The 13285-nt window shown below is 41.5% G+C and overlaps 1 protein-coding gene across 1 annotated transcript; it reads right to left on the minus strand.

The window, feature by feature from the left end:
• Positions 1-1547: 1547 nt before the first annotated feature.
• prok2 (prokineticin 2) lies at positions 1548-4062 on the minus strand (the record flags this gene model as incomplete). The annotated part of the gene is made up of 3 exons (XM_079186360.1): positions 1548-1691; positions 1919-2044; positions 3907-4062. The coding sequence occupies 3 exons, from the start codon at positions 4060-4062 to the stop codon at positions 1548-1550; spliced, it is 426 nt and encodes a 141-aa protein (XP_079042486.1).
• Positions 4063-13285: the final 9223 nt, after the last annotated feature.

Below are 13285 nucleotides of genomic sequence, written 5' to 3' on the forward strand. Positions count from 1 at the left end.
CTGGGCTCTTACTGCTGGCTCTTTTAGTGACCTAAACACTGAGCAACTACGCTGACCTCGGTACTCCTCACTGGGTTGTCCTTACATACAATTTGGACAGTTGGAAATGTAGCTTTTTAAAAGCAGCTTGTTGTTCAAAGTTGGCGCCTACATTAACCACAGTGCAACTCTTAACTGCCAACAATGCAGTTGAAGATTTGTAAACTAATGCAAACTAACTAAACTGCATTTCCAATTACGGTTTAATAAAATGCATCTTCTCCCGAATTACGGTAGCAGTTCTTAACCCGTAGTCAACGTTGTGTATTGAAGCAAAACAAAACAGAATCAGGGTCTGGCTGAGAATAAGTATGTATATTACATAATTAAGTTACGCATACCGTAGTCAAAACAAGTCAGTGATGACTTTTCGTTTCATGGACACGAACAGCGGTGTCCTGGATGAAAGTCCCATGTTTGTGTGACCCATCCCTGCGAGCATGCGGAGTTTTGATTAGAAACGTATTCGCACAAAACAAACATAATCCAGGAGGAAAATACGTTCCTCGAAGAAACATAATTGACGATGCAGTCAGGTTGTACGGGAATGAAACTGCCTCGACCCGAAGCTCGTTCGACGTTTATGCTAAAAAAAAACGCCGTTATCGGTTATCAAAACAGCCGAATCATTATTTATCAGTTAGCTGATCATGAAATCATAAATGTTTTCTAGGTTGAAGACAGTTCAAGATTCATTTTAACAGTCATTTGACATTACCAGTATTCCTTTATGTGCCACAGAAGACCAACATCCACAAGATTGATGTGAGTCATTGCGTTACACATTGGACAAATCTAATTATAGCTTTGAGCTTTGAACAAATCCTGCGAATCACAGCCTGACAGTAATTCATTTCATTGCTGTCCTACTGTTTCCTGCCGTTATAAAGACCGGCTGCCAAGGTAAACGGGAGAAAAGACTCTCTCGTCTCCCCTCGTCTTTTGACCATTGATCTACTTTGTTGTGAGTGAAAGCATGAAAAAGTACTGCGGAAAGTGCGTTTCGGTTATGAGTGGATAATGAAACTGTAACTTGCCTGTCACTTGTAACCATTGAAGTTAAGTGTGTTTCTCTTTATGTTTCCCTAGAGGGCAGCTGGAAACTTTTAAAGAACTGCTGCAGAGTACTGTGAGACAGCATGCGTCATTTCTTCTTCTTACCAAATACAAATGAAGAAGACGGCTTGTTTCCTGGTGTATTTTGAGTGCAAAAATCTAATAATATATATATTATAATATATTGATCTAATCAATATATTATTTGTGCTCTTTGGATTATCAGTCACTGTGAGGAGTGTGTAACTGAAATAACTGAAAAAGGACACTTATACACAGGGAGAGGTCATCATTCCCCAACACATCCAAAGGGGAATTTCCCTTTAATTAAATGGTTTAATTTAACCTGCACCAAAAATGACTATGCATTATTAAATATATATATATATATATATATCTTTATTCAAAATAAATAAATACAAACAAACAAACAGGCTTTTAAAGGCAGATAGTTAAGTGTTGGTCCTCAGTAGTAGTTGGTAGTTTGGATACTTGTATGGTGAGAGACATTTGGACCTTCCCTCCTCGATGGTGATACACGACAGGTTGGGCAGGCAGGGGCAAGTATGGTGGAGTCTTTTCCCACTGAAAGGAATCTGGAAGCAGAAAAGGAGACACCTTTGGTATGAGATTAATTTCGTCTTAGTCTTTAGTGGAAGGTGCAGACATGTCACAGACGTCACATGTCACATGACACGTTTCTTTTCTTGACTCTTGATGAGAGTTGGTGAGGTGCTTTGAAAGCATCACTGCCATGACACCACTGTATGGGGACAATCCATTGGTGTCACTTCACTGCACATCTGTCTGACGATGATCTCACCTTGTGGCTCATACGGTGACAGTCGTCTCCTTCCTGTCCCGCGGGCGTGCAAATACGCAGGCTGCGGATCCACAAACTCACTGCACAACACATCCTTCCTCCACACTGAGAGTCCTTCTCACAGGCCTACACACACACACAGACAGACAGTTTAGATGCTGTGATTCAATTAAGCATATTAATGACTTATGCAGATCAAAAATACTGATTGGTTTCATGGACATGAAGTTACTTGCCACCATCATTTAAAGGAACAGTGTGTAGCATTTAAGGCGATGTCTTGAAAATGAATAAGTATGTTTTATTTAGTGAATAACAACCTGAAAACAAGAAATGTTGTGTTTTCGTTACTGTAGAATGAGCAGTTTATTTCTACATGAGGAGTGGATCCTCTTCACGGAACCGTCCACCATGTTTCTACAGTGGCCCAGAACGGACAAACCAAACCCCGACTCTACAGGGGGTCAGTCGCGGTTGTGTGTCGGCCACTTCTATACAATCTGACTTATTTTTGCAACCAGAGGAGTCGGCCCCTGATGGCTTTTGAAAAAAATGCAAGTTTAGGCGCTTCCATATTGGGCCCTCTCTAGAGCCAGTGTTTGGTTTGTCCATTCTGGGCTACTGTAGAAACATGACGGTGCAACGTGGCAACTCTGTGAAGGTAACAAAAACACGTCTTCGTTCTTAGTTTCAGGTGATTATACGCCAATGAAAACCAAGTTATGAATATTTTATTCCATTTCGTTCAATATATTCCCTTAAATGCTACGCATTGGTCCTTTAACTTTACGACTTGAAGTTTTTTCTCCTTTAGGTTTGAAAATGGTCCAAAATTCAATGAATTGGTTTAAATGTTGCTAATTGAAGGAGAAATGTAATTGGTGATTATGTATGTAATGATATAATGCATACATGTAGTGTATGTAATGTTATATAATTAAACAATAATATGCTGATTATTACACTAACAGGAGAAAGCCGGTAATGTGGTTTGGAGCTTTCAGATGGGTGAGAAATGCAGAAGAGCAACACACACACAATGTAAACTGGTGTTACCCAAACAGAATATTATGCTAATGATGTGGAGTTATAACACCATTAGTCATATCATACCTCAACAAAACACCTCAGGATCGGTGGTGGTTTATTGTCTTGAGTGTCTGGATGAGATGCTGAATGACAGTTCTCGCTCTGGATGAGATGAAGGGAACACAATGAAGAGGAACAGAAGTGATTTCATGTGACAGACGTGGATGGAAATCACTTTCTGTTTTATGGCTGCATGTTCCTCTTATCAGCAACCAGAGGGTTGTTGTGACAGGATGGGCTGTTTAACGAGCGACTCATGGCCACGAGTTATGCTCATAGGAATATGTAAATACTGATTTTGGAAAAGGAAATCTTTCAAAGAACTGAGTAAATTCATATATGTATTTTTATTTTGTGGGGGTAGGAGTGGGGGGATAAACTGATAGATAGACTGCACTTATTTACATAGTAGCCCTTCATGCTTTCAGAAAACCAAAAATGCAAAGATGTGGGGTATTTCAGACATTCATTTAGTTTGACATTTCTTTTAAATATTTTTTTCATTTCTAAAATAAATACATTTATACATTATATTGTATAATGATTAATTTTCAATACAATATATTTTCAATTTTGTCCTCAGCTAAACCTTAAAAGCACAGTAGAATTAAAATACTTAAATCAATATTTCAAAGAAGGATTTGCCAATATTTTCATCAGAGGACGGATGTTACAATGGAGGCTTTGGTCTAAGCATAAATAAGACAGTGGGACTGAATATACTTATTTGTGTCAAAAAATGACTGCAATTTTGATGGTAAGAATGAATGCCATTCACACCTAAGACAATATTGAGCAGTGTCCATCAGGCAACATTTTCTTATTTGAAAAGCAAGCACTTCCATATTCCCATCAAACCGATGCCCCCCTCCCCCAAGGGGGGCCTACCTCCCACTTACCCCTGTGATGACTGCTGAAGATCCGTGGGACACCAGCAGCTGGGTGAAGAACAGTAGGACGAAGGACCTCATGATGAAGAGCCGTCTCTGCGCTCCCGTGCCCTCTAGGGTGGAAAGTGAGGATGCTGAGGCTGTCGGACTTTGCTGCATGTGCATACGTGACGGACCGCGGAGACAAGTGGCCTTCAAACTCCTGTGTTGAGGGCTGGCGGAGGTTTATAAACCCAGCCCGCCATTCAGAGACTCGGTGACTCACTCACGCCAGCAGCACCTCATAAGTGGGAACAAAAAAAAACACCCAAACAAAGACCGAGGTGAACGTTAACATGACAATGACCCTGTCTTTCCTTTTTTTCCCGAAAATGCTCTTTTACTTTACGGTGAATTGTTTCCGTACCAGAAAGAAAAGCGATAATTTACACTCACACATGCTAAAGGTGGTCAAGATTAGTGCAGACACATTCAGTGTGACATCTTGTTATGTTTCCAGCATCTTTATTCCGGCTCCCCCCACACACCTTTTTAGATTCAAGGCTACAGTTTTGAATGCATCCTTTCAAGCCCACAGAGTGTTTTCAACAAGGAAAGCATTTGTGAGTCCACTGCACTGAGAACAAATATACTTCAGTGGTGCTGGCCACATTCCATCTCACACTGGGATCTCAGATTGTTCTGAGTTACAATGGTCATTTACTCTATGAATGATATCCAATACTATGCATGAAGAAGACCTATCAGAGTCTCAATGTCATTATACATAAACTACATCCACCCAATATGCTTAGCCGTTAACCTAAAAATTGTCAGAAGATTATACGTCAACAAATTTAAGTAATTTACAGAGGGGAAGTTCAAACTTCACGAATGTTATTTGCTAATGTTATCTGTTTTATATCATTGTAATTCTAAATCAGATTACAGTGTCTGCTTTTTAATCCCCGGTTTATATTCGTCACTCATTGGAACACAGAGATCCGCTGTACAATTTTTCAAACAACCACATTTGTATGTTTTTCTTACAAATCAGATTTAAAGAGTAACTTTGGTATTTTTCAATCTGGACCCTATTTTCCCATTTTCTTTGAGTCTAAGTGACTAATGGAGACAACAGTTTCTTTCGTTGGGGCAACTACTCACCGTCAAACTACAGCCACTAAAAGTACTTGTTTTTGCCACTGACAGGCTCGAATTTGTATTAAAAGTGCCTGCCAACATGATGGAAAGAGTCTCGCTCAAGGAGAAGTCTCATTCTCAAATCGTGATGCGTTGATGGGAGACAACAGTGGAAAGGCGAGTACTGGTGTTTCACCATCAACATGCATCCCCCCCTACCTAAACCTGAACCAACCCTTCCACTGCTGGACAGTTTGTTGTGTTGGACTACAGAAAGCATAACTTTAGTGTTATCGTTACATTGACGCTGCAAAACATTGAAACAATACGTAGATGATGATGATGATGATGGCGGCGTGTGAAGACCTCAGATAACTGTCATGAAGTGACGAAGTAGTGCTGTCGCCTCAGTCAAAGTCACTGTGTTTCAGAGCGGTGGCTGACACGGCCAATCAACACTTCTGAGCTAAATCTGTCTTCATCACAGCTCGGCAGAGTGACACTGACGACTTAGTCACACAGGACGACAACAATAAAGTATCCCACGGTGACCCTCAAGTGCTCCATTTCATCTCAACTATTGTATTGAACAATGGAAATCATGCATTTGTAGAGAGCACTGTTTGAACACAGTCAATTCCGAGAGGGAAACTAATTATAATAGAATAAAATGAGGAGAATAAAATATAACAAATAAATATCAAACAAGTATACACTTTTTTTTCAATTAACAGTTTAGTAATATGCTGCTCCTAATTCAACATGGGGAATAAAAGTGCAGTATTCAATCCATCAAAGGAACAAGAGAGCAGTTTCTTTCATTTAGAGTGGTGTATTTAAGATCATCAGAAAATAGCTTTCATCCGTGTGTAGCATTAGCTAATAGCAGCTCCACATTGTTCAGTTTAGACTCGGTTGATCAAGATGTACAGGACCTACAGGAAGTAGGTGTACTTGTTCATGTTCTCTGGCAGCAGTGTTCTGAATGAGCTGAAGACCTGTGACGGTCTATTCAAGGAGACCAGACAAGAGACCGTTGAAATATTCCACTTTTCTGGAGATAAAGGCACAGGTTTTATCAGGCTTTGTCTGGACATGGGACCTCTAATGAATAAAAGTTTGTTTGAGATGTTGAATTAGTTATTAAGACACATTTCAACCTATTGTGCATCATGTCAATACATTTATTTCCACCCTTAAATTAAGTCTCTCCTGATTGATACGCTGATAATGTCCAGTTACTCCTTAAAAAGGTGCAGAATTCGAAATTCAGAGCATATTATCTAGTGCCTCCTCTCAACGTGGCAGCTAAAGGCGCAAATGATGCTAACAGTGGAAGCGATAGCAATGTTGCTGACAAAGCTAACAGTGTTTACCTGAGGGGGAACCGGAGGATGGACGCCACGTTTCCACAACCACGCTAACAGCTGTAAATGCCATATGAGCGCAGTGCAGAGCGGCGGCCATTAGCTAGCCATTGGGGCACGCTAACGAACATGCACTTAAAGGCATGCGAGGCCGGCTATGTCAACAAAGCAAGGAGAAGCTCGGATTGCAACCAGGCGGCAACCTCCGGTTCTGAAGAGTGAAGCCAATGCTGAAGTGACTCAATCTTGCATTCTTTCTAATGGACAGCAGGGGGCGACTCCTCCAGTAGCAAAAAGAAGTCTGATTGTATAGAAGTCTATGAGAAAATGACTCTACTTCTCACCATGATCTATTACCTCAGTACACATTATAAACAAGAGTTTAAGGTCTCAATGGCAAGTTTCAAGTCTTCTTCAATACAGCATGATGTTCATTTAGTAAATTATGGTTCATTTAGAGTAGACCATAAAGCAGGGTAGGCTTTAGGGCGGGGCTACCTTGTGATTGACAGTTCACTGCCACTACTAGCGCCGTATACGGCGTCGCTACGTTACTCCTCCGCAGTCCATATATGGTCACTTCTGTTCACTGGTTACAAAAAGTCAAGATGGCGATGGTCAAAACACCTAACTCAAGGCTTTAAAACAGCAGTCTACCACCACATGTTGGATTACACAGACTGCAGTACAGCCGGAGCTCATCCTGTGATTCTCTCCTTCCTCTTCAATCTCATTTGCCCTCCGTCCATAAACATGTGAGTGTAACACATGCCGCTAGATTACAGGGTCGTGGTAAACATGGCACTCTTTCTGCCAGAGCAGGTCATCAGAGGATCAGCCCCCCTCGGATGACATAATGTTGCTGCTGTCGCCGCATCACGCTCCCAGCGGACCTCCTCCCTAATTTTGTGCCGCATAATCATGCCAGCATCCCTCGCACATAATCTGCTGGTTTTTCCTCTCTTTATTACATGACCCTCTTGTACAAGGTTTCATGTCCGCTTACTCTAGGTAAAGCCGGGGCCCCAGCTGGAACAATCCCAGAGAGGAGATTAGGGAGGAGTATGGCTTAGCATGTTGTCCGTGCTCATTTTTAGTATATAAAACTCTTACTGTCTGGTAAAATACATAAAGGAAAAGGAAAAAAGGAAAGAAAAACACGGCCTCAAGGACGTATGAGGAATCCACAGTGCGGAATTCTGAATTATAGATTCATTCTCTTTCAGACGAAGCATCGTGATGCCACTTCACAATCGTCAAAAATACCTTCTCTCAAAGCAGTTTAGAGGCCGTCTCGCTCCCCACTTATTAGCCTTTCATACAGTAGCATTCTGGCAGAGCACGAATTTTTGTCCTTGGCTGTCGTAATAGCAGCTCAGGACCGGATGTAACACAAAAACCGAAGGATTCGTGGACCGCTGCGGATCGTGTGTGGGAAAAATATCTTTTTACACACTCATTCCGGGTGGTGAAGTTCAATGTCGACGCCATTTTCGCGAGACATGTTTTGTGCATGGGAGTTCTGCCGCACGCCAAAGTGGCATTTTGGAATAACGATTTATTTTCATTCGTCTCAGCCTCTTATTGATACGAGCATGATTTCAGTCCCATTGAGACGTATTCATGACATCCACACCTGTCGTTCACCGTCTATCATATTTGTGAAGAAAAAATAAGTCAGTGCCAATCCATTCTGTGGGATGTCCTCACTTTCGTGCCATCCTTCCACTAAGACTTCCACTCATCGCCGCCATCTATTCTCGCCTCACAGCTACGGGGAAAGTCCATTCAGAGCTAGTAGTTTTGTTTCAATTCACAACGTTAACGTTAACGGCTCAGGAGGTAGAATGGTCGTCAAGTAATCTGAAGGTTCCGGGTACGATGCCTTGCCTGGCATGTATGAATGTGTGGGTGAATGGGTGAATGTTAGCATGTTTCGTAAAGTGCTTTGAGTAATCGGTAGATCGGACTAGAAAAACGATATATAAGATCAGTCCAATTATCATTTCACAACGCGTTTACAACCGCAACCGTCACACAATGCGCCCCGTCACTGGTTTTAAATGTCTTTTTGGGAGTCATTCACCTCTTCTGTTGTTTGGGTAACAAGGGTGACGCATCGCGTGTGAACTTAAAGCGCTGTGGATGTATAATGCATGCACATATGAATGTGATATAATATAGTGAACGAGACATAGACGGTATTTTAGAAATATTGTCCAAGGATTTGTGTGCGATAAGGACATAAATGAGCACACAAAAGCTTGCGACAAGGTACGCATTTAATTTGGTAAATACATGTCACATACCTCTGCTCACATTCATATCCACCTGTATCTAGTCACACGTTTGAGTGAACAGAGGAGGGCTGCTGTTCAGAGTACAAAGCAGGACTTGCAGCTATTCAGTGTGCATAAAGCATCTCTGCCAAAGGAGCTGCTATTCAAAATTCAATGGGAGTACGGTCTGCAATTATCTTCTCCGTCTGTCTGATTAATGTTTTTTTTCTTTTTTTGCAGAGTAGTGGAATGAAAGGTGCTTCCACGTTCCACTGAGGTTTATAGCCGTCTGGGTGAGTCAGTTGATTTGGGTCTTCAGCAAAAGCAGAAACCAAACACGCCTCGGTGCTAGTTTGATATTGATGTTTTAATTAAAGAACTACTGAACTGCAGGGAGTTTGGTCCCCTCGTCCGCTATGTGACAAATGTGTTGCATGTAAACACTTTAAGTTCGTGTTGGATAATATTTTACAGCCTGAAATCTAAATATATAACGCAGTTCACTGAAGACATCGTTAGCGTTGTAGCCGAGTAAACAAGCCTGGCAGCTTTAGATGTCTCATTAAGACTGCCAGTTAAAGATATATGCTACAGATGCTCATTATCTCGCAACAGCTACTTGACATGCTGTATTTGTAAAAAGTCTCGCAAGTCTCTGGAGACACTGAGGTGATTTCTGTGCGAGGGGACCACCAAGCCAAGCTCTCACGGAGTTTAAGTCGTTTTAATAGAGACTTCAAAAAGGTTCAGATAGCAGAAAAATAACACATTATGGCATATCACATTCTTGTTTTTATCTCAACTTTACATCAATCACCCAAGTTTCTTATATTTCCTCCATATAAGAGTGCATTGATATCGGTGAATAGTTCAGCCGGTGTACAAGTGTATGAGCTGATTTCAACCGTGACTATGACAAAAGGATGGGGAATATGATACTAGAGGCATGAAGGTCAGGGTCAGGTCCAATGTGTAAGGAACCCCAGCCTGTTTATATGGCACACACAGGAGTTACTGAGACCGGTGGATACGTGTCGTGTTTCTGATACTAACACACAGCGACATGGGAAGCTCCGACGGCTCCTGGCCCCGACACTTCGTCACATGGGTTCGGTCATTTGAAGTCTCGAGGGAGCAAGTGGACTGTCATGGCGGATCGGTCCCGACCACATTCAAAGATTATATCATTATCAACATTTATTATTATCAGAGCTGCCATTTGATTGATAAAAGGATCCTACAGAGCTACAACATGTGGGTTGATTGATATTGTATGGAAGGGATGACTATTTAACCACACAGTTTAGTTTTCCTGGGCTTTGTTTGTGTAAATAACAAATGCTGCATTATGCAGAGTTCATTGAAGGCAACACACAACACACAGTTTTGCTTCAGAAACTTTCCCAGAGTTAGCAAAAACGTACAATGCCAACACCTTTTTTTCTGGCGAGTGCAATTAGAAAGTTGGTTAATAGGCCATTAAAAAGGCGAAAAAAGACCATAATATTATATTATACAGTATATTCACTCTACAGCCTCAGTGTGGAGTCAGACTAGGTTGTAAACTGTTGCATTGTCTCACATCCTAAATGTAAAAACGTCACTTCACCCGTACAAAGCGTCACCAGGGAACTCTACAACGTGCAAGGAGGGTCACGTGGCCAACAAGGCTCACAAAGCTAGCACTGTAGCTACATAGCTAATCTGCTAGTATATTAATCTGCTCGCACGCAAGCTGTTATTCATGAGACTACACTGGCTGTGGGTTTGCCGTTTGATGAGTTTTTTTTAAATCGAGAAAATGCGACAGCTGTGACATTTCAGAAGGGATTGATTATTGAACATGATGTTTGTTGTCTAACAGTGGTGGCATTGAATGTGGGTACTCAAGGCGGCTATCAGCGTTGGTCACGCCATGTATCAGTGGGGTCATATTTAGCAGTCACTTTATACTAATGTCCATTCATTAACACAGCAGGAACACTGTATTGCATTACACTTTTGCCGGTTAGAGATCCCCTAGTGTTATGCATTATTCATTAACTATCATTATGCAGATGCAGGTCTCTGATCTTAATCATGTTAAGGACACACGGGTGGATGTGCTCTATATCCGGGAAGATCTGTACGGCGCCATAGCTGACCCGCGCATTACTAATGAAGACTCATTGTGCCCACGGGTTTCATGGCTTTGTGCAGTAACTAGCGAGCATATACAGTAAATATGGTATTCTCTATTGCAGTACAAATAGGACTGAAAATTCTACATGCTGTAGCTCCGCAAGCTTGGACCAGTGACCCCAACTCCAACCCTTAACGTCAATGATTTTCCTAGAAGCCTTAGAGAAATTAATTTCCATGTCATGCATCTTTTCCCAAGAAAAAAACGCGGCTTGTGTGTCATCGGAGGAGCCTAAATTTAGAGGACGAGTGCATTGGAGAGTATTTGATCATGCAGACCACACACTATGTGTCCCCAGCAGCAAAAAGCAGAGCAGGCATGGGTTAGTCAATTACCAGGTTTCACCGTATAGCTGCTGAAATACCCCCTTTCAGTTATCATTATCGTCTCAAAGATTAAGCCGTGCAAGTCTTAGTGCACACGGCTCCTCTGCCGCTTGTGCCACCTCCCGTCCTCATCCTGCTTACACAAGAACAACTGCTCCGGGGTGAGAGATGAACAGCAGGAGGAGTCCTGGATAACAAGGCGCTTCCCTCATTACTGACAAAACCTGGCAAACCCTGCCCTCCTCCCTCTCTGCCCTCCAGAGGGTCAGAGTCTCCGATGGAGAGCATGAAAGCTGTGACTGGGTGATATTTTAGTGACTGTGTGTTTTCTTCTTCTGTGTCTGGATAAAGCCTAATATATATATATATATATATATATATATATATATATATATATATATATATATTATATATATATATCTTGCTGTTGAATCTTGTGAATCAGACCCCCACAACAGAAAAGTGTTCATCCCTCCTCAAACACATTTGTTTGAGGAGGAATAACAACATGATGCACGACTAGATCCTGGGGAGGCTGTGCGGCATGTCAAACAAGCTCAATGAGAAAGCACACGGCGTCTGTGGGGAGAAGTGGAGCAGCAGTTACCGCGCATAAATATGCAGACTGGTCCGTAGATAGCTTCCACTGGGAGTTAATGAGCGCTGTGATTCATGTATACAGCAGCTCGGTCTGGCTTCTCAGTCGCATAGGAAGCGCTACACTTGACTGCTTTGAGTGGGGGAGCAAAACAACGCGGCAGGAAGGATGCCTGCGTCGCGGTTTTTGATGAGGTTATGTTTGACAGTTGAGGAACTCTGCTGAGAACAGCTACCACTCAAAATAGAAGAATTAGAATTCATTGATTGATTCAGGAATTATTTCTGCTGTTGATGTTTAAAGCATCCCGGGACATGTCAGGGAGAGCTGCTCGTGAAGCCTAATCTCAAATTATGAGAAGTCAACAGAGGTCTGATGGATGAAATTGTCAAAATAAATAAATATATACCGGTTGGTTAATTTATTTGTTCTACATGAACTGACTACATGTATCATGAAAGGGGCTGTGTGTTGAATCCACAAAGATTATGAGATAACTCTGCATCTCTATAGAGCTTTTTAGGCTTTTTGTGTCATTGATTTAGTTTTATTGTACACAGTTCTACTGCATGTTTCACTATCACCACCCTCGAATGTTGGGCTTGCTTTCAACAAGTTGACAGAGACAGGACACCAAATGTATGCTAATGCTACGTGAAACCAGAAACACAGACATCACTATAGATATTTTTGTGACATAAACTGGCACAGCGACAGACTCCGAGCTCTGACAAAGCCACATCATATCATTTTACCCACCGCGTTATCCGTGAAATCATTTTCTAAGCTTCTTTGTGTCTCAGTGACTGACTGAATGAATGAGTGTGAACTCACAGTGAGAGGTGCGAGCGTGTGTGACGGCTCTGTTTCAGACACAGTGGGACTTCTGCCGCCCGCCGTGGCACCCGAATGTTGCCATCACTCGCAAGATGCTCAAAATGCATTCTTTATCTCGGAAATAAATAATAAACACATAATACAGTACAGCAACAACTATAAATAATAACTAGCAGTACATTGTAAATGGGTTTTTTTTTTAACCATCACTGCCTGGATTTCTAAATTACTACATGTTATTGTTTAATCCTACAGAAAATATATGATTTTATTCAGGTTATACTGTGGTTAATAGGGTCATGCAATTATTCCCCAGCTTCCCATTTGAACACATTTACCTTTATTCCCCCAATATTTTTAGAAAGACAATTTCCGCCCTGTGCAAGAGCATCACATATATTATGCAAGATGCCGCGGAATAGTTCATTGCTTTTCACCCTTTGTCTTTGCAGCCAATGTGATTATCCTTTCATTTTATTCTATTTCCAGGAAACCGGATTCTTATGTAAAAAATGTAAAACGTCTTTCACAAGAAGAACATTCTCATCAATAGACCGTTATTCTCTGCCAACCAGCAAAAACACCAGAATCCTGTTTGATATCAAAATATCCTCTTCTTCAGCTGACTGCGACAAAATTCTTACCTTCTCAAAGAAAAGATTTATCACACGAGGACA

The sequence above is a fragment of the Pholis gunnellus genome, assembly GCF_910591455.1.
Source record: "Pholis gunnellus genome assembly, chromosome: 3".
Classification (NCBI taxonomy): Eukaryota; Metazoa; Chordata; class Actinopteri; order Perciformes; family Pholidae; genus Pholis; species Pholis gunnellus.